General features: G+C 37.5%; 1 protein-coding gene across 1 annotated transcript in view; it reads right to left on the bottom strand.

Annotated features, from left to right (window-relative positions):
- Window positions 1-3854: 3854 nt before the first annotated feature.
- The window catches only part of LOC134474627 (zinc finger protein 14-like), a 105528-nt gene continuing 86226 nt past the window's right edge, over window positions 3855-23156 (bottom strand). The window contains exon 3 of the mRNA XM_063243138.1: window positions 3855-5600. Coding sequence (XP_063099208.1) covers window positions 4381-5600 — 1220 coding nt within the window. The 3' untranslated portion in view covers window positions 3855-4380. The remainder of the gene's footprint in view (window positions 5601-23156) is intronic.

Below are 23156 nucleotides of genomic sequence, written 5' to 3'. Positions count from 1 at the left end.
TGTTACAGAGCCCAACTTGACTGAATGTTTTCCACCCAGGTGCAGATCTGAACTGCCACATGTGGACTCACCGTAGTTATAGAGCAGGACAGGTGTTTACAGGGAGCAGGTCAGGAGATGGGGACACTGCAGGCAGGTCAGGGTATGAAGCCTTAAATTAGAGACCAGGCCCTCACCATGCCCAGTTTCCTCCAGCAATAACCAAACCCTGCAAGTGTGTGCATTAAATCTGAGTAACTGAAAGGAGTTACTCACAAAATTATATATTATAGAGATAGTTTGAAGATACAAAATAAATGGTAGCATCCATAAATAAAATGAGGTGTGATCCTTAATGGATATGTGGGGTCCATTGATGTCCCCAAACCACATGCATCAGAAGGAAATAGTCTGATGAACAGGGCAATAAGGAGCACAGGCAATGGGTAAAAATCACAGCTTCTTAATAACAACAAAGCTGGGATACAAAAAGTGCACTGGTGAATTTTATCCAGTATATAATAAAGAATAAATACTGATTGTTTTTCAATTCTTTGATCAAGTTGAAGGAAAACCCACCACCAACTTCTTTTAAGTGACAAAGTTAGTTATCCTGAGAATGAAGCCAGACAATAATGTGTTAAAAATAATATAAAAGAAAACACTCTGTTGGTTAATATTCCAAGCAAACATAAACAAAAGTGTTCAGCTAAATGTTTGCAACGTTAACTCACCAGCATATTCAAAATTAACCAACATGATCAACACTGGGCTCAATCTCAGTGGTGCAAGAATGGTCCCTCTCTAACAAACTATCTGTTTCCACTGGTTTTAACATGTTGTATGTTACTATATTTTACTATATGTGATAGTATAAAGAAAATTTTTTATAGGCAAGTAGATAATATAGAAACCATTGTTCGTTTTCTATTAACTGGTTCTAAATACCCTGTAATTCTTTCATTCTGCTGAATGGCTTCACACTGTCTTGATATGCTTGATGCTATCGTATATGAAGTTATACTCAAATAATTCAAGGAATGAGGCACTATGGTGACTACTATTATGTTAGATTATCTGGGAGTGAAACCCAATTATGCTTAAATTGTTCCATTCTGACCAGTGTTGTTCTATTACAATGTCCTCTTTTATCTCAATCTCCACCCTTTTTTTAAATTAAACTTTATTTTTTTCAATTAAGGGAAAACAAAATTTAAAAATAGCGGGATATATTATAGTAACTATTTGTTTTCCTGTTAACCTGATTTGAACCCCAGTATTGCTCTCCACATCTTGTTCTGTCTGATTTTACTATATTCTATTTTGTTTGATAGTATCAAGTTTGAGGGTATAGACAACCACTTTGAAGGCAATAAGATTTATTATGATGCCCATTATAGTTTGACTATTATCTTCTTTTGAAGTCTTGCAAGGTTTCCAGTGTAGGTTTTATTGGTCTTGTTCTGTACTGTTTTGATCAATTCTATTATACCTGATGATATAGCAACTCTTTTTAAAAATAGCAAGAGGCACAATGGCAACCATTTTTGATCATCTGATATTCTATTTTTGCATCATGTACTATGCCCATCCTTCTGTTCTAACTGTCTCTGTTTTATGTAGTCATGTTAGGATTTATTCTCTTTAAAAAATGTAATAAGAACTGTGGGAGTAAAAAACTCAAAACGTGTAACTGTTATTGTAAAAAAGAGAGGAAAGGAAGGTGGTCTAAGGGATATAACTGCATGCTTGCGTGTGTAGGATGGAAAATCATATTACTGAGCTTTTGTTGGATCACTGAACAGAACTTTCTGCAATCTCACTGTATGAATGTCCACTTTATATGCTTTAATTTTATAATTTGGACAACTGTTTCTAAGATGACTGAAAGGATTTTGGCCCAGATAGGACACTGTAGCCAGGAAAGCCACAACAAGAAGCAGAAAGCCCCATTTCCCCTGCCCCTAGGAAGTTACCTGTGACACCATCTTCCCACCCCTGGAAATTTACATATGGCACCAAACCTAGGACCAATGGGCTACCTGTGTATCCCTAATGCCCGCCTTAGGTTCCACCCCAAACTGAGGCTATTTACAGCATCCCACACCATGAGTCGGCCTGAGAGATCGCTGGACGCCAGCGGTGGGGGTGCCGGTCATTTCTCTCCGTGTTCTCAGAATAAAGGCCACTTTTTATTTTATATTTCGCATCCTTTGCTAATATTTTTCATCTTTTGGAAATAACCCTAGCAATGACAATATGTAACCTATTAACTAGTGATTTCTTACTGTATTTTTTCTTGAAATTCTGTATTACTTGTACCCTTTTACTGCTTTGTTCTTTATTTCCTTTCTTCTCTTTAATTAAAAAAAAATAATCAAACTTGGAATGGATATCTTTTATTTATTTATTTATTTTTGGCTCTGGAGATGAAACTCATGCCCTCACACTTGCCAGGCAGGTGCCTTAAGCCACTGATATAATCCCCAGCCCACCAATGGATATCTTTTACACCTTGTCCTCTTCAGAGTAGTTGCCTCTGCTCTTGAACTTGATACAAGCAAGCATACCAAATGTGAATAAAATCAGTCAAGGCCAAATAACATTGAAACAATCCAGCTTCAAAGAAGATCAATCATAGAAGACAATGTAAGTAATATATGGATTCAGTTTTAGTTAATAGGAAATTAAGGATAATTACCATGGTATAACCTGCTATTTTTCGGTTATCTCTCTGTGCCCTCAAATCTAATATGAATAGACAGACCAGAACAAAATATAACCAAACTAAACAGAGCAACAAGATTACCGTAGCTTTTAAATCCTGATACACTTTTAACTATGTCCTCTGCCTTCTTTTTTTAGGCAATTCCTCACCTTTCTCCTTCTCAGGATACTATTATTCACTGTTCAGAGTGACATTAGTCTAGTCTCTTATGTTCAATTTCAGCATACATAAAGATAAAGACAGCTACTACAAAGACAATGAGAGACATTATGGTAGTCATCGACTTCCCCAAAATCAGTCTTGAAGATTGAAAAAGCTTGCATCATCCTGTAATTATTTGATTAGTTCTATAATATTCAGTATATATTCAATGTGTGTGAGGATGGGAACAACTATTTGGAAGAAAACTAGAGACAGTAAGATAGACAGTGAACATTTCGAGTGGACTTGCTTTGAAATCTGTGTTTCCTTAACTTGTTTCCTTATGAACTGTTTTGCTCTGTTTTGCTATGTTTAATCTTACCCTCTTTAAGAAAAAAAAGTGTGTAGGACAGATAGGCATATTAATAACTTTTTGGTGGATCATTGAGGTGAACCATGACAGTGTCATTATTTGAATATCACTTTGTATGCTTTAAATTTGTAACTTGAACAACTACTTCTAAGATGACAATATGATACTAATCAACTAGTGATTTCTTATTGTTTATTTTTCTGAAATTCTGTATTATTTCTACACTTTTTTCCTCTTTAAATAAACAACATTACAATTCACCAGAAAATACAAAATTTAAGTTTTAAAGACAAAATATTAAGTACAGAGGCACTATCCATACTTGAAAGTGAAAAGCCCATTTCAGTTTAGCATGTTTAGTTACAAGATGCCATGTTGAATCACAAAAACATCTATATTAAAAAATCTAGAGAGGTACAAGTGTTTAACTGAAAATCATACAACATGGGCACCTAAGGAGAGCCCCACCTCAGATTTGTCATTTCTGGAATATTTGTGAAGAAATATTGACATCTAACTTCTGTATTGATTATTTCTTCAGGTCTCCTTGGGATTTTTAAAGTAAACTTAGATCTAAACTGTCTGAACAGTGATGCTTTTTCTATGTATTTAACAAGGAACATGGATTGCTATATTTCTCACATTGTTAATCCACATAGGATCTCTGCCCAGTGAGCTCTTTCAGATATGTAACAATAATCATGTGTGCTGAGAGTATTCCCATAGCACATAGGATTTATCTCTTGTGTGAGTTTTTTTTTCATGTATTTCACTTACAATCTGGCTGCTGAAAGTGTCTCCACTTGCTTATGTAGCCAGTTGTTCTTCCCAGTGTGAAATCTTTCATGTGTTTTGCAATGACTATATGCAGTAAAAACTTTGCCACATTGTTATATACATAGGCTTTCTCACCAGTGTGAAGTCATAGATGTATTTTACAAAATCCATGTGTGGTGAAAGCTTTCCCACATTCTTCACATACACACAGAGTTTCTCAACCATGTAAATTTTATAATATATTGGATAATGAGCATTTCTGCTGAAACCTTTCCCATATTCCTTACATATGTATGTTTTCTGCCCAGTGTGAAGATTTTCATGCATTATGCAATATGTACATGTGGTGAAACCATTCTCATGATGCCTATATATACTGGTTTTATATTGAATGTGAACTTTCATGTTTCTTACAATCTCCCTGTGTTTTAAAAGCTTTCCCACATTGCTTAAACACATATGGTTTCTCTCCCATGTGAATTCTTTCATGAACCTTACAATGTGCACGTGTGTTAAAAGCTTTCCCACATTGCTTACATACATATGGTTTCTCTCCAGTGTGAATTCTTTCATGTTCCTTACAACGTCCAGGTTTGGTAAAAGCTTTCCCACATTGCTTACATACATAGGGTTTCTCTCCAGTGTGAATTCTTTCATGTTCCTTACAACATCCAGGTCTGGTAAAAGCTTTCCCACATTGCTTACATACATAGGGTTTCTCTCCAGTGTGAATTCTTTCATGTTCCTTACAACGTCCAGGTCTGGTAAAAGCTTTCCCACATTGCTTACATACATAGGGTTTCTCTCCAGTGTGAATTCTTTCATGTTTCTTACAACATTCAGGTCTCATAAAAGCTTTCCCACATTCCTTACATACATAGGGTTTCTTTCCAGTGTGAATTCTTTCATGTTCCTTACAACGTCCAGGTCTGGTAAAAGCTTTCCCACATTGCTTACATACATAGAGTTTCTCTCCAGTGTGAATTCTTTCATGAACCTTACAACTTGCATGTGTGTTAAAAGCTTTCCCACATTGCTTACATACATAGGGTTTCTCTCCAGTGTGAATACTTTCATGTTGCTTACAACATTCAGGTCTGGTAAAAGCTTTCCCACATTGCTTACATACATAGGGTTTCTCTCCAGTGTGAATTCTTTCATGTTCCTTACAATATTTAGATCTGGTGAATACCTTTCCACATTGCAGACACATATATTTTTTCTCTCCAGTGTGAATTCTTTCATGTTCCTTACAATTTCCAGGTTGGATGAAACCTTTTCCACATTGCTTACACACATAGGGTTTCTCTCCAGTGTGAATTCTTTCATGAACCTTACAATTTGCACGTGTGTTAAAAGCTTTCCCACATTGCTTACACACATAGGGTTTCTCTCCAGTGTGAATTCTTACATGAACCTTACAATATGCACATGTTTTAAAAACTTTCCCACATTGCTTACATACGTAGGGTTTCCCTCCACTGCAATATTTTTCATGGATCTGAACATCGTGGTGTGTTTCTGTTTCTTTCACATTCACATTACCTTCTGCAGTACAAAGGAAGACTTCTTTACACTGCTTCCAAGATGTATGTCCATAAGATTTCCCTACCTTGTCATTTCTGTAAAGAAAAAATCACATATAGGATTTATAACCATATTACTAAGCTTTTCTTGGAGAATTGAACAAAAATGTTTGCAGTCTCGCTGTTTGAATCCCCACTTCATATGTTTCACTTTTGTATTTCATAACTATTTCTATGATCAGCATTTGTAATCATCATCTTGCGATTTCTTACTGTTTTTTTTCACTTTGAAAGCAGTATTATTTCTACTTATTTTGTCTTATTTAATCTTTCCTTATATTAAATTTAAAAAAAGAAAAATTCACAGTGAAATTGGTCTCCATTTAATGACTGCATTAATATCAAGTTCTGTTTTTAATGCCTGCTAAGAAATTCTGACCATGAAGCAACAGAATGGCCTTGTAAGATATGTTGAAAACAACCATTCCCAAAAGACTGGTACACATTTGGAAATCTTAAAAGTTGGTACTTTGAAATGCAGAATCTTTAGCTTCACTTTGGGCATGGGTACATATGTGTATCACATGCAGATTATTCTCACATGTTTCCCCATCACAATCTCCCTTCTGTCCTTAACCTGTAGTTCCCTTTTCTGTATGGTCAGTCTTACTTTTCTCTAACAACTCTGTTTCATTTCTTTCCACATTTTGTATTTTGGTTTCTCATCTAAAAGAAAGCCAGTGACCTTTTAGGTTTTATAGCTGAGCTATTTCACTGAATTGATGGGTGAAAGACCCATCTAATTCTTATGGCAAATGACATTATATTATTTTTTTTGACATTATATAACACATTTTTTTTCCATTCTGGGCTGGGAATGAACAACAGGTATTAGCATAAATCTATAACTTTTTAAAAATCTATTTTAAGAGATTTTCATAGATCATTAAGCTGTGATGTTTGATCTTGAAATTGCCATTCTGCAAAATCTGATTCCCAGTGTGCTGGGTTTACAAGAATGTACAATCACAGAGAGTCTATTAACATTTTCCTTCTCCACAAATCCAGTGATAGATAGATAAGCTTCAAGGCCTGATGTTATAACTTGATCTGCTTTGTATATGAGTAAGCATGTATCAGTATTTTATGCAGATTTTGAGATTTTAAAAGTATCCAGGGCAAGTATGAGGGGATCAATTTCTAGAGACAACTGCATACTGATATTCAAAATGAGTGCACTAACATTCCACCAGCCTACTAAGAATATTAGTCAGAATCACCGATTGTCTAGAGCATGGCTTGGAAACATGAGTACTCAGTTTTATTTCAAATTCTATTGCAATCTTAGCAATTTTTAGATAATGAATGTGTTGTATTCACATGTATATATGGGTAGAAAAACTGAAGGCAGAATGTCATAACTCAAAGTGTATGCCTTTCGTACACATCTCTATGCAATGTCATACATTTTCATGACTTAATTCCCTCATATATACACTAGCTTATACATCTTTGGAGAATATTACTGACATTAAGTTAAATGGTGCCTCATTTCTTTGTTGGTCATTTTTCTGCTGACTCACTAATTACTCAGGAACATTCCTCTCCTTGTGAGTGTGAATTACCTTAAGTATCTCCAGTAAATTTTGCATTCTTTTTCAGCTTCCTGGATATCCCCAAGTCCTCCTGAATTGTAGACATAGAAATACCAGCGCTCATTAGAATAATACAAATTAATAGATTTTGTTTAGAGTTATGATATAATGTGTCCAGGTCTGAGCTATTTTTAAAAATATTTTCATATTCTTTTTAACAAAACAGCACTAATGAGCAACAAACAATATTCTGACAGCATGATTGCCAAAAAGATTTCATCCTTACCTATTGCAGCCATGTTCCTAAAGATTTCACCCATCACATCTCTGTAGAGGTTCTTTTGGGATGGACTCAGCAAACTCCACTCCTCATTGCTGAAGTTCACAACCACATCCTCAAAGGTCACCACCTCCTAAAGGATCATACATATATTTCTCACATGAAGGTTGAGACCCCAGGTTTGGGATATCTTAAATTCTCTCCTACAAATGTGAATCAAAAGCAAAGTGTGGTGGTGCATATCTATAATCCCAGCACTCAAAAGGTGAGCCAGGAAGGCATCAGTGAGGTCAGGGCAATTCTAGGCTCTATAGGGTGTTCAAATCCAGCTGATATACATACAGAAAGCTTGTCTCAATAAAACAAAACTAAACTCAACAAATAAAGCCAAACAAAACAGCTGAATGAAGACTGATTTGTTCAAATTTAAATCCATGTCGTGGTCATTAATTTTGTGTCTATACACATTTTTGAAGACAGCAGATTTGATGCTAGATTGCAACTCACTGCTAATATAACAGCCAAATAGGAGCACTGATTCTTGTGCTGAGCCATGGCAAGATTCCCTGTGCACTTTCTCTAAAGCAGAGCTCACAGTGAGAAGCCTGCAGGACCAGCAACCACAAAGCACAGAGGCAAATAAATGTCTTATCAATTGCCTGGGAAGCCAAGCAAGCACCTCCCCTCCCCAGTCAGCGGTGGCAGTCTGGAAAACTGCAGCCTTTCCAGGGGGAGAACCAGCAGCAGCTCCTAAGATCTGTTCTATGTTGGAACTTAGGGCGCTGTGAAACCAAACAACCAGCCTGTCTCCCTACTAAGCAATAGTGAACCTACTGATGCACCACCTAGAATCAAACATCCCACTTCCCTACCCTTCTTCTCCTGTCACCCCCCCATTAACAAATGGGAACCAGAAATCTGAGTGTCTCCTGGGAAGTTGACCATAGCAAATAAGGGGGACTTCCTTCTACTATCTCTTTGAAGGAAAATGTTTTTATTATTGTTTCACTCTATTCTGATTAATGGTACTGCTCAATTCAATATTCTGTTTTGATAAGTTCTATAATGTTCTGTATTTCATCTCATTTTGGTATATGTGATTAAAGAACAACTATGACAAAGATAACAAAATATACTGTGATACCTATTACTGTTATCCCAGTAACCTGTTGTGAAGTTGTGTACCAGTTTCACTGTGTGATCTTAGTTGACCTTATGCTGCCTTGTTCTGTTCTATTTTAAAAATTTCAAAATTAAGTACAAAATCTCAGCAATCACTTTGATAGACTACAGATGATGTCTGTTCAAATCTCATTTAGGCCAGTGAGTACTTTGTTCTTAATATACTTAAGCAGCATTTTGAAAAATGAATTTGGTTTCATAGAACAAAACATAAATAACATCAAATATGGTATATAAATAATAACTCAAGTGTTAGTGGAAAACAGCTGTATTTTAAAAATATGTATATAAAATGAAACCAGGCCCAAGCTGTAAATTATACCTCACTGTCACCAAGTGATCACTTTCAATTCAAATATAAGAAATATATCTTGGGAGGCTGGTAAAGGATTTTTTCCTTGAATTTGGGGCTATCCTAAGTTACAGAGCTGTCTAAAATAGACAAACCCTGATTGAGACACTGAACAGACAAAGTGAAACTTAAAAAGAGACTGCATAAGACAACTTTGGTTTGTTTTAAAAAAAATTATAGCCATACAATACAGAAAAATTCCAACAGTATTCAACACTTTATCAGAAACAATGTGGATATTGTCCATACTACACAGAAAACATTTTCATAGTTGCGTATTTAGCTCAGTGGCATGAACACATGCCTGGAAAGCATAGGTCATGCATTTGATCCTTGGTACAAAAAATTGAAAATTTCAGCTTCATGACACTGGGGCATAAATAGAAATAATAAAATTAGATCTCAAGTATGGAACACAAAAATTATGTATTGACAGGGATGTTGAATGCTGATTGTTTGTTGCCAGAGCTGGTGTTGATCACCTCAATGAAGCAATCAGAACCCAACTTTACTTCACACTTACTCTAAGAACTACCTGACTTTCAGTGAAGACCCTCTCTGTTGTATGTCCTGCTATTTGCTGCCTGCATCCTGTCAGTCACTTCCACATCTCTTCCATACTCCTCTGATCCATCCTAAGCAGAAAACCCTTCATGCCTAACTATCGATATCACTGCAAAATTTCTATTTAGGGCTTCTCATTTACACCACTTAGATAAGTCCATTGTAGAGAATTTCCATATTTAAACTGTCTATTAACAACCAAGCTACTAAATCAGCTCTTAATTCAGAGGTGACACCCCTATTCCTTTACATTCGAAAGGATATCACATGTATATGTCCATGCAAATGCGTAAATTTTGGCATTTTTCGATGAGAATTTAACAGGTAGCCCTTTCTGGAATTTGTCCTTCACAAATTTTTACCCTGTTCTTGATAACACTTTCATATTTGCTTCATTTTTCTCAGACTTCAAAACTCTATGGCTGTTCTCACAAACCTAGTCTGTGAGTGGAGGTGCCACCTAATTAATTAAGTATGATCAGAAATTATTTTGCACTGATCTGTATAATACACAGGAGTTCAGTTGTTTCGGAAGCCTTTCTCTGCTGAGGCACAGTATTACATATCTCTGAATTCTCAGGACCTTTGTCACTACCTGTCATGAGGACGGAAATAGGAGAAATAAATTTAGGAGATCACTATAAATACAAAAAAGCCCAAATTTAAGTTGAGCCATTGTGGATATGAGGCCCTGCATTACATACATTAGTAAACTCTGGACATTCCAGATCTGCTCCTCTGTGGAAAGAGAGCATAAACCTAGCTCATTACTGCTTTACTAACTACAAAAGCATCATAGTCAGGGTCTTTCCAAGCTCCGCCCAATGACTAAGATGGTGTACTTACCAGGCTAGCAGTGAATTTCAAAGATGATACTTGAGTCTGCTGCTGTCATAGTGAAGCCAGGGTTCTGGGGACCCCAAATTACCCTTGCCAACAGCAAGAGGCAAAAGGGATAGTGAATGACCCATGGCCAAAGCTGGAGGACCTCAGGAGCTGAAGCTAATAAAATATCTGAGGCACCAGATACTGGAACTACTCCTAAACACTTGTAACTGGTTTCTCCCAATCCACGCTATTTCTGGGTGCCTATCCACAACCTCACCATTCCATGGCTCCAGGATCTCTCAGATTCTTTGCCAAGCAGGCCACAGGACATCAAAAGTACTAAATGAGATCCAGCAAGCATTTTGTTACCACTGTTGTACTCAGAACAGGTAAATCATGCTGAGACACCAGAACAGACAGAAGTCACAGCCAACAGTGGCCCATCTGATTGGACAGTTCATATAGCCTGCCCTTTCATCACTGATTGACTCCTGCTCTATTGCCCTCCTTCTGAGTCAAGAATAAACAGAGAAAGGAGCCCCACCCTGCAAGACAGGATCCCAAATGATAGACTGTAGTGCAGAAGCTTCTGGAGCTGCCATTCTTCTACAGTGGTGATCTCAGCTCGACAGAGGAGTGTTTGTACTGAAGAGCTTTCCTCAGGCTTTTAATTTTCAAATCCATTTGATTTCAAGGAAAAAAGAACACATCAACTAAAATTAAATTCCAAAACATGTCAATTAGGGGCAACAATGGTATATACATTGCGCACTGTCATCCGCAGAACATTCACCCAGAGCACAAGACATATGTAATCAATTTTCCAAACAGTACTATTACAGGGTCCTGAGTTATTTAAATACTATTGGCATGAGACATGGCTAGGTCCCCCAAGGAGCCCATGCAGGAGACCAGATACCTTGCAACCATGGGGAAGACTGACACCTCATGCTATAGGCCAAGGCTCAAGACAAATGACAAGCAAATTCATCCATATCCTAAAGACTGACATTCTAAATAGTTCCTATCATCCTGAGGAACTCAGGAGTCACCCTCCGAAACCCCTAATGGAAGAGACACAGCTGCCTAAGAATGCCTGCTTTCTATGTGACTCCCTTCCCCCTTTGTTCCCAATTAAATCAACTTTACCTGAACTTATAATCTTATTGGCTACCATAAATCTGTCCCATCTTATGCCCATCTGCATTGTGAGTTCCTAGTTTTCCCCACCTTAAACTTACTTCACCACATGATTTTACTCTATAAAGGTCCCTAGATTGGACAGTGTTCGGCAACCTGCTCAGGATACCTTCTCTCTCTCAGGCAGCTTTTTTTTTCTCTGAATAAGTATATTCTTCTCTTAATCTCTGTTGTTCCTAAAATTCTTTCTTTGACTTTACAGGACAAAAACCTAATATCAGACATAGTAGACCGGGAGAGTCATTCAAGTATAACAATATCAGTATAAACATTTTTCTTTCTTGAAGTCAGAGAAATCAGTAGTAGTTTGTATCACACATTGTTGATTTCACCATGCCATGGATACTTGCATTGAAGTCTTTAACCCTGCCTTTAAGTGCTGCTTCTTTTTCTGAAAGTGAACTGATCTGTAATTTTGGTTATGGTATCAACAATGCATTAAGGAATTGACTCAAAATATTTCTTCTGAATGGATTACCAACAGCCATGGAGGAAAACAGATAGCAAAAATTCTTTGTTTTGATTTCTTCATTCAAACCAAAGGATGTACTTGAAAGAGCTTTGCTCTTCAAACAATTACAGGACCTTATGGTTGTAGTTCATGGTGGAAGAATGTGAAATCAGGGACGCTTACTCATATGGCCACTTCCTCTTTTCTCCTTGAATACAACTTCCTCTTTCTTTCCCAGGGGCCTAAAGAAAATACCCATCAGCTCCTAGCATGACATCAATGTCCCCTCCAAGCACCACATCCAGTCAAAAGTCACATATACCCCATAACCCCATAGTCAGTGGGGGGGGGCAAACCCTTGGTGGCTGTGAGCTCCTCTCCACATTCTTTAAATAAAAGGCCACTTTTACATTTCTTATATTCTGCTTCTCTATTGTGCTAATTTACCTCCTTGGTAATCTCAGTAATCTAACCCACTTTAAACCTATCTCATCATATGATTTTATTCTATAAGGTCTCTAGAAAAGACAGAGTTTTTTGCTACAGGCTCAGAATCCCTCCTGTTTTTCTCAGATAGAAGCTTTCAGATAGGATTTTTGGTGTAGTAAAGGAGAGAATACAAAGTCAAAATGGCCTTTATTCTAAGAATATGGGGAGAACCCCATGACCACTGGGGGTCTGGCTTTTTCTTCTGGAAATATGTGGGCAGCGTACATATAGTTTTTGACTTGGGTGGTGCTTAATTAAAGGTGGCATTGCTGATATGCAAGTAGCTGATTGAGATTCTTTTCTGGCCACAGGTAGGTTGAATAGGGGAGAGGAAAGTGACTTTAAGGTAAAAGTCCCCTGGTTCCACCTCCCACTTCCAATATATGCTATTTAGAGCAAAATACTTTCACTTTCTTTCTCTCAATACATATATTCCGCCTTTCAACTCTGTTGTTCCTAAAATTCATTCTTGCATTTTAGACAACACAAACTCATACCAGACATAGAAGGTCAGGAATTTCATTCCACTATATCATGGTATGGTTGCCTCTATTTCTAACAAACTCAGCTGCCTATAAATTTAACAATTTCTTTATCAATTTGACTTGGAGTAACTGTAGCAAATCAAATGTTCTTAATGAATATAGGGAAATATATTGAATAAATGATTATCACAGTTTTTCTACCTAGCACCAGCCAACATTTTCAAATTTCAAGTATGTGGAAAAACAAAAAATAAAAACAACTCAGAAAATAGCAATCCTATAAGGGACAGTATATCATTCACTGTAGTTGCCATGTTTTCTGCAGGTATTTCATAGACCACAAAAGAAACATAAGCCTATTAAATACCAAGTATCCCTTTTAATAAATGTGCTCATAGCACTGAATGGTTGACAACTATATTTTTTTTTCTGTATGAGGGATTGAACTCATGACCTTGTGCTCTCCAGACAGCTCCTTGTATCCCTGAGCTCAATCCCCAGCCCCAACAACTTTACATATTTAGATACAAGTCATATTTAGATACTAAATTTGACTATTAACAATGTTTAATTTGCCATTGACATATTTAGTTATACATTTTGTAAACCTACATTTTCACAAATGAAATTATTTTTTTCCTTGCGGTTTAAATTACTTTTTTTTTTTTTTAGGTACAAGGGATCAAATCTATAACCTAGCACTTTCCAGGCAGGCCCTTCTGCCTCCTGAGCTAACTCCCTGGCCTGTATTAATGAATATTTCACTTTATTCATTCAAATATAACTGTGATTTTAGCAAAGGCATCAAGGTAGACAGAAATTGATATACAATCAGAGAGGAACTGGAACCACAAATAGCCAATGCAAAAAACTAAATACAACAATCACTGCTATAGGCACAGCTGAAGAAAGCCAGACCTGAAGGTGAAGATGCAGTGACCAGGTCTACATGGTCCTGAAGAGAAAAACAACAGCTTGAAACAGTTACCACCACCCCCTCCAGGAAGCCCTGATAGGCATCAATTACCATACTCAATGACCAGAACTGGACTATTGTTCCCACAAAATGCCTTGCCTCTTTCCACATACCTTTTCTGGCTGACTTGTTTCCCTGTTGGATAATATTAGTTAAGCAGCTATAAGCTTATAGGTTGATTGTAGTCTGAGACCTACAATGTACCCACATTATGACTTTCCTGTATAAACAACTCCTGACCATAGGTCTATGGGCAAAACAGCGAAGACCACTTCTGATAATTCAAGACTATTTTTTTCTAAGAAAATTTTTGAAATTCTTTTGGTTTATGACTTCATTTCTCAATGTTGTGAGCCATTAAACTTGATGCATTTGATATCAAACAGGGCAGGATTATATTTCTCTTATCTCAATTTAAATATGAAATGTCTGCTAAAGGCATTGTTCCAAAGCCAGAATTTCAAGCTGCTTGTTTGCCCTGAGTTTAACATTTCCATGAGCTTTTAGAAGTCTTCAGTCTAGTGAACTGCAAATGTATTGGAGGAAGGAGGTCACTGTTGTCCTGTAGCACAATAGGTGCCATTCCTAAGTCTGTGTTTGTCACTGCCTCCTGGATGCCACTACCTGGCCTTCTTTCCTCTGCAGCATCATTCAATAATTCCCATTTTACATAAGTCAAATTTCACTGAGCTCTATTTTTGTTTGTTTTCAATAGTCTTTCTGTCTACTTGGTTGGGTTTTTTTTTTTTTTTTTCATTTTAGTTTTTTGATTTAAAGACATAGTCTCACTTTGTAGTTCTGGCCAGCCTTGCACTTACTATGTAGGTTAAGCTGTCTTTGAATACATGGCCATTCTCCTGTTTCAGCTTCTTCATTGCTGGGAAAAAGAGGTGGGCATTATAGCACATGGTGTTTGTCTTTTTTCTCTTCTCATTTTCACTACTATTCTTTCATTTCAGTGGCACTGTCATTGAATCTTGAGGTTTGCTTGTGTCAGTAAAGGTTTCTGCAGCTTGAGTTGATTTTGTGAACAATAATATAGGAAGCCAAGCAACCCAATTGAGAAATGTGGAATTTCATTAGCTGGTCTCAACAGCACTTGTATAAAGAACCCCCACCCCAATTTCAGGATCTAAAAAAGAGGCTCTGAACTGGAAAGTTACAGATGTTTTAAAAGATAGAATCACAAAAAGATCCTGTTGGAAATCATTTAGCTAGAATCTTATAATAAATTTTGGATGACAACTGTATTCTGCTTCTTTTGTTGAGCAGGTTAATTTTTTTCTTTGGGTACAGCTCATTTTGCTTTTCTCCTGGGACTTCTACCCTGAGTGATTTTCCATTTTTCTGAGTGAAATACAGGGCACTAGTTAAATGCAAAGCTCAAGATGGCATCTATTAAGGCAACCTACAACACAGCTAAGTTACAAGTCTCAATATTTTCTAGGGTAAAAACACACATATCGATAATCCCACACTCAAGACGCTGAGATAGGAGTGCTGTTTTGAGGTTAGGGCAATTCTGTGCTCCATAAAGGGTTCAAATCTAGCTGACATACATAGAGAAAACTTGTCTCAATAAAACTAAACTAAACTAAACAAATAAAACCAAACAAAACAGCTGCATGGAGACTGATTTCTTCAAATCTTAATTCCACATCTGAGGGATTAATTTTTGTATATACACATTTTTTGAGACAGCAAATTTAATGGTATATTGCAAATCACAGCTAATGTAACAGCCAAACAGGAGCACTGATTCTTATGCTGAGTCACTGCAAGAGTCCCTGTGCACTGTCTCTAAAGCAGAGCTCATAGTGAGAGCCTGCAGGACCAGCATCCATAAAGCACAGAGGTAGAAAAATATCTCATCAATCACTTTTATGTACTAAAAATGATATCTCTTCAAATCTCAATTAGGCCACTGAGTCCTTTGTTCTTAATATGCTTAAGCAGCATTTTGATATTTAAATTTGGTTTCATAGAACAACACATAAATAACATCAAATACGATACATAAATAATAACTCAAATGTTCATGGAAAACTGCTGTATGTACAAAATGTATAAACAGTAAAACCAGGTACAAGTTTCAAATTATAGCTCAGTGTCACCAAGTGATCACCAAGTGATCACTCTCCATTCAGATATAAGAAATATATCTTGGGAGGGTGATGCAGGATAAATTCCTTGAGTTTGGGGCTAGCCTAAGTTACAGAGCTGTCTGAAATAGAGAAACCCTGACTGAGCCACCCCACAGACAATGTGAAACTTGAAAAGTGACTGCATATGACACCTTTGGTTTGCTTTAAAAATTATATCCATACAATATAGAAAAATTCCACAATATTCAACATTTTCTGAGGAACAATGTTGATATCATACATAGTATACCGAAAACACTTTCAGACGTGTGTATTTAGCTCAACAGCATGAACACCTACCTAGCAAGCTTGAGATCAGGAGTTCGATCCCTATTACAAAAAAAATTCAAATTTCACCTTCATGACACTGGGTCATAATTAGAGATAATCAAAATTAGATCTCAAGTGAAGAACACAGAATTCATGGGTTGACAAGGATGTGAAATACTGATTCTTACCAGAGCTGGTGTTATTCACCTCAAGGAAGAAATCATAAGCCAACTTTAACTTCATGCTTACCCTAAGAACTACCTGACTTTCAGGGAAGAGCCTCTCTGTTGTATGTCCTGCTATTGGCACACTGCCTCCTGCTGGTCACTTCCACATCCTTTCCACACTCCTCTGTCCCACCCTCAGCAGGAAACCCTTCATGCCTAACTATTGATATCACTGCAAAATTTCTGTTTAGAACTTCTCCTTTACACCACTTAGTAAATTCCATTGCAGAGCATTTCCATATTTAAACTGTCTACGAACAACCAAGCCACTAAATCAGCTCTTAATTCAGAGATGACACACCTATTCCTTTCCATTCAGAAGGATATCACGTGTATATGTGCATGCAAATGACTGAATTTAGGCATTATTCAATGAAAATTTAACAGGCAGCCCTTTCTGGAATTTGTCCTTAACAAACACACTTTACCCTGCCCTTGATGACACATTTATATCTGCTTCATGTTTCTCAAAATTTAAACCTCTATGGGTGTTCTCCCAAACATCGTCTATGAGCACATGTGTCACATATAGTATGTTCAGAAATTCTTTGCATTGTTCTTTGTAATACGCAGCAGTTCATCCGGTGTTTGTGAAGCCTTCCTCCACTGAGGCACCTCACTACACATCTTTGAATTCTCAGAACCTTTGCCTCCACCTTTCATGAGCATGGAAATACGAGAACATTGTATAAATTTAGGCGATCACAAAATACATAAATGCATAAGTTTAAGGAGAGCAGTTGTGGCTATGAGGTCCTGCATCACAGACATTTATAATCTTCTGGCTTCCAGATCTGTTGCTGACAGGAATAAGATCAGAGATCTAGATTATTACAGCTGCACCCAGCTTGAAACCAAATCGGAATCAGGGTCTCCTCATGCCCCTTCCTGGGCCCAGACTGTTGGAGGAGCAAGGGCAGCAGGCGATTTCAAAAATGGCATTGTGGCCTGGTGGTATCAGAGTGGCGACAGCGTTTTAGGGACCCAGAACTGTCCTGGCCCCAGCAAGAGGTAAAAGGGACAGAGGATGCCTCACTGCTAGCACTAGAGGTCCTCAGGATCTGAGGCGAAGCACACGGGCTCTAGAAAGCACAGCTGCTTCTCAACAATCTTTTTTGGTCTTTTTCCTTTTTATTGTTACCGGGGATCGAACTCATGACTGCCTGCTTTTAACGCAGGCGCTTATGCCGCTGAGCTAAACCCCCAGGCCCTTCTCACCACTTCTAACTGGTCTCAACTGGATTCCACCCCATTTCACTGCTCCCATCCCATAACATCACCATTGCGTAGTTTGGAGGTCTCCCAGGTTCTTTCTAAGCAGTCCACAGAGAATAGAAGCAAAAAACAGTGGTCTAGCAAACATCTAGCGCTCCCTCTTTTGCCCTGGCCTTGCAATTGACGCCATGACACAGGAAGAGACCGCCTACCTTGGCCCTCCTGATTGGACAGTTCTTACAGCCAGCCTCTTCATCACTGATTGGCTCCTGCTCTCCTGCCTGCCTTCCCCACCAAGAATAATTACAGAAAAAAAACCCACCCTGTAACTGTGGATCCCCAATGAAAGATGGTGGAGGCTTCTGGAGCTGGCTGTCTTCTGGAATGTTGACCTCCGCTCGTCTGATGGGAACTTGCACTGAAAGTCTTTACCTCAGTCCTTGTTTTTGCTTCCAAACCCATTTTACTTGAAAGTTAAAAAGTAAAAAAAAAATGTGGTCCAGGGATTTAACTTAAGCGCCTGCCAGGTGAGCTAGAGGTTGTGCATTCCATCCAAGATCTGGCTACCACAAGCTGTACTGCTATAAACATGGGTGCACATATATCACTGTGGTATGATGATTTTAATTCTTTTGGGGAGATACCCAGGAGAATAGCTGAGTTGAATGGGACCTGTAGACCTAGTTTGTGTGGAATCTCCACACTGATTTCCACAGTGGTTGCTTTACCACCAACAATGGAGAAGGGTTCCTTTTACCCCCACGACCACTCCAGCATTCCTTATTGTTTGATTTCTTGACAGTAGACATGTTTTCTGGGCCAAGGTGACATATCAGTGTTATTTAATTTGCAATTGTAAAATGACGAGTGATGCAGAACCTTTTGTCACATATTTATTTGCTGTTTCTATTTCTTCATCTGGGAACTGTGTATTTCACCTCAGATGCACATTTTTGGATTGGGTCTTTAAATCTGGGAAGACTGAAATTTTTTAGTTTTCCGTGTTCTCAATAATAATACTTTGTCTGAGGAACAGTTGGCAAACATTTTCTACCACGTTGTGGGTTGTCTATTCACTCTGTTAGTGATTTCTCTTGCTGTTAAAGTTTTTCAGTAGTGTGAGGTTCTCACTTAATTCTCTTTGATTTTGCTGTTCAATCCAAGTTTTCTTCATAAAGTCTTTGCTTACATCAATGTCTTCAAGAGTTTTACTTACTCTATCTTGCAGCCAATTTAATGTTTCTGTTTTAATAAAAGATCTTTGATCTATTCTGATCTTAGCTTAATACACGTTGAAAGACAATATTCAGAACGTTATAGAGCCAGTTTTTCCAGCACCATTTATTAAAGAGGCTGCTTTTCTTCCAATGAATCTGTTTGGCAACTTTGTCAAAGATAAGATGGTTTAGTGGTCTGGGGCTGTTTCTCCATCTTCTAATTTGTTCCTTTGATCTTTGGGTCTGGCTTTGTTTGTTTTGTTTTTTGTCAGTATCTCACCTTTTTTTTTTAAATCACAATACCTTTATAGTATAATTTCAAGTCAGGGAATTTTGATGAACCCTATCATTTCTTTGTTGCCCAGGATCACCTTTGCTACTCTAGGACTCTTCTGGTTCCAGATGAATTTTAGGATTTATTTTGTGTAATTCTTTGAGATATGCTATGGGGTTTTGATTGGGATTGCACTAAATCTGTACAATAGCTTTAGAAGTATGATCATTTTCACTATATTGAATATCCCTACCCAAGACTATGGGATAGCTCTTCATTTTAGAATATCTTCTTCAATCTCCTTGTTGAGTACTGTAGTTTACTGTGTAGAGGTCATTTACATCCTTTGTTAGATTGATTCCTAAGTATTTCATATTGTTGGATGCTATTGTAAAAGTTATTGTTTCCTTGATTTCTCTTTCCATGAGTTTTTTATTCTTGTTTATGAAGTCTATTGATTGTTGAGTGTTGCCTTTGTAACCAGCTGTATTTCTGAATTTGCTTCTTAAACTAGAAGTCTTTTGGTGGAATTTTTAGGGTCTTCTAAGTAGAGTATCATGTCTTCTGCAAATAATAATAGTTTAAGATTTTCCTTTCCTATCTTTATTCCTTTTATTTCTTTCTCTTTCTAATTGCTCCAGCTAGTTTCCAGGACTATATTGAATAAGAGTGGAGACAGTAGACATCCTTGTTTTGTTCTTGATTTTAGAGTGAATGTTTTCAGTTTTTGTCCACTTAGTATGAGGTTCACTGTTGGTTTGTAATAAAAGGCTTTTATCAGATTGAGATAAAGATCATCTCTCCCAATTTTTGTAGATTTTTTATTATGAATAGGTGATGGAGTTTCTCCAAATCTTTTTCTTCATCTATTGAAATGATCAAATGATTTTTGCTTTTGGATTTGTCAATACGGTGTATTATATGTATGGATTTATGTATGTTGAACCACCTCTGTGTCCCAGGGAATAATTCCACTTAATCATGGTGTAAAATCTTCTTGATGATATTCTGCAGTCTGTTTGCCAGTATCTTATTGAGGATTTTTGCTTTAATGTTCCCTAGGTAGAATGGTCTGTAATTCTCTTTCTTATTTGGATTGTTATCTGTTTTTGGTATCAGGGTAATGCTTGCTTCCAGGAATGAATTGAGAAGTACCATTTCCCATTCGATTCCATTAAATTTTGAGAAGTGGTGGTGTTAGGTATTCTCTAAATTATTTATTTATCCCTGCAATTTCATGGCTACCCCTGCTTTCTTTCAAGGATCAGTGGACTCTTTCCATAATGGGCTGCAAATGTTTTCAGGATTCAAGTTCAATCCTCCAGGAGTAAAAAATCCACTGATGTCAGAAAATATTCTGAGAACAGACCAGGGTGGGACACAACAGAACAGAGTCAGAAGTCTGTGTTAGAGGCAGCAGACTTCATTTTCATGATTTTCACTCATTTCTATTAATTTTCCACCTAGAAACCCAGTATGTGAACACAAAAGGAGCACATTTACTGTGTAAAATGAAGACATTATATTTAAATGATAGTAATGGTCTGCAACAGAGTAAAGATGAAATAAAAGCAAGCATCAATTCGCCAAGACAAGCTTGCTACTCATTCAGACTCATAGAAATGCTAAATTCTGAAAGTGATCATATTGCCAAGCATGGGAGTGCCAATTATTGCTGAAATGGAACCAAATTCCTAATCCAATTAATCATTTCCTTCTGAGGAGGCAGGGATACCCAAGGACTTCACACTCTAAGTTCCCCTTGCCGTATAGTTCCCTTGTCACTAATCGGCACTCAGCTTTTCAGGATTTTAATATTCCTAGAAATCATATATTCCCTAAAGCCTGGTGATCCATTTTTTAACACATTTTTGTCTTCAGAAATGTGTAGGATATTACTATGATCGCTTCTATATGTATACACCGCAGCCATGTGTGTTGGAACCCATGAGCCAAATCTGGTCCCTGGATTCTTCCTTTCAGGTTCTGAAACTGTTCTCTGGCTCCATGACCTCATAAAGAGTTGCCTTTTCCTTTTCACTTTTTTCCAAGATATTTATGCTTTGGAAACAGTCAAAACCAAACTTCCCTCATGGAAACAATGAGATAAAGAATATATTTATTTTAAATTCTGTAAGTCAGGTATAAAAGTCAAGAAAGAAATATCTAATATAATTCAGCTAGCTGTATCTTCTGAATAAACTTCCAGTGCATCAACTCATTCTTCAACTAATTATGTAAATGAGTTTATAATCTATGAAAACCCTAACAGTATTTTAGATTTTACCTGCTTCATTTTGACTCCAGCAATTTTTGGAGATCAAAACCACGTAATTTCCTTTACAATCCATTCTCTGCCAAGCAGGCATAACTGGCATCTGGTGAGGAATTCATGGTTAAAACAAATGAACTGCTAGAAACACCGAGACTCATGTTACATAGTACTTAGCAAGTTGGTGGAGGCCTCCTTTATTATCTACCAATTTCACTTATAAGTACTGACTTAGAAAAGTTTTGCAGAATATTCACAATGATGTAAAGAAGGTGTATAATCATGCCTTCTGAGAAATCACTATAATACCCCTCAATATATTAATAAGGTAGCATATATTGATAAGTTAGCAATATATTTGTTGATAATAACACTTCCATCTACAGGTAAAGAAAATGTACATGCAACAAAATTTTCAGGAAACTTAAAGCTATCCTATCTGGAAGTTAAATTTCTGTTGGGGCCTATGCCTAAATATCTAGCCCCCCAAAAAAGTGCACATCAAAGGACCAAAAGAATCAGAAAAGTGGCATTGTCTTGAGGGCATAAGGAAGAGTGAAATCTTCTTTAGAACTCATAACTCTGCTAATCAGCCAGCCACCTGTCACTAGGCAGCCCATATTTAATCAGAACAAGCAAGGAAGTGAGTGGACAATGGCAAAAACCTGAGCAGGCCCCTGGCAGAGGTTCAAGGAACCCACAGAGCAACAGATGATTCTAATTAAGAAAAACTATCCAGGAAGTCTTCAGGTGGCCTCAGCTGTGGCCTCACTTGTTCCTTATGGTGTCTCCTCATTCTCAATTCAATCATGCCCAGGCCACACCACAGCCCTGCAATTGTATTCATCTTCAACACTTTCCAACATCTCTCTCTTTTTTTTTTTTTGACTCCCAGGATTCATAGCCAGGTTAAAATGGGGATGCATTGAGGAGAACTCAAATTTAAACTCATCATAGCCCATCAGTTCATAACAGTAGTCATTTACCAGTATAGCCAGCAATTGTCAGAGGATGTTAGTGATCCTAGCTTCCCACACAGCAAAGCTTTTACATTGCACCATATCTTCAGAGGCCAGGCTTTTCTGAAGACATCTAAGGCCAAGCTAACATGAGACCTGCATTATCGACTGTCTTAGTTATTTTTTACTTGTTTCTGAGACAAAATACCTGAAGCCCAAGTTGAGAAAGGAAAGGTTTATTTCTTTGGTTTTTGGAGGTTTCAGTCCACATTCAGTTGGATCCAAGGCAGGTGTGTATGGCTGGGCCACAGTTCATGGCAGCTGCAAACAGCAAGCAAGAACCAGCAAAAAGCAAGACACAATTTCTTCCTGCCATTATATTACATCCTGGCTCCACCCCTATGTGGGTTTAGCACTAACATCATCAATCCATATACTACACAATGAACCATCACAAATGCACAATGCAAACTCATGAAGCCTGAGGGACACAGGCATAAATTATGACATTCCACCCCTGGCCCCCAGGACTCATGTACATCTATTATACAAAAGACATTTAGTCCACTTCCAAGAGTTGCCAATGTCCTATGTTTCAGCATTGCTGAATAGTCCAATTTCCAAGTCTTCTCCAAGATCTAAGGCAAACTCT

This window comes from Cavia porcellus, unplaced genomic scaffold (assembly GCF_034190915.1).
Source record: "Cavia porcellus strain 051 isolate PalLab524CR breed Dunkin Hartley unplaced genomic scaffold, mCavPor4.1 scaffold_34, whole genome shotgun sequence".
NCBI classification, from domain to species: domain Eukaryota; kingdom Metazoa; phylum Chordata; class Mammalia; order Rodentia; family Caviidae; genus Cavia; species Cavia porcellus.
This window is presented reverse-complemented; position numbering and strand designations above follow the sequence as displayed.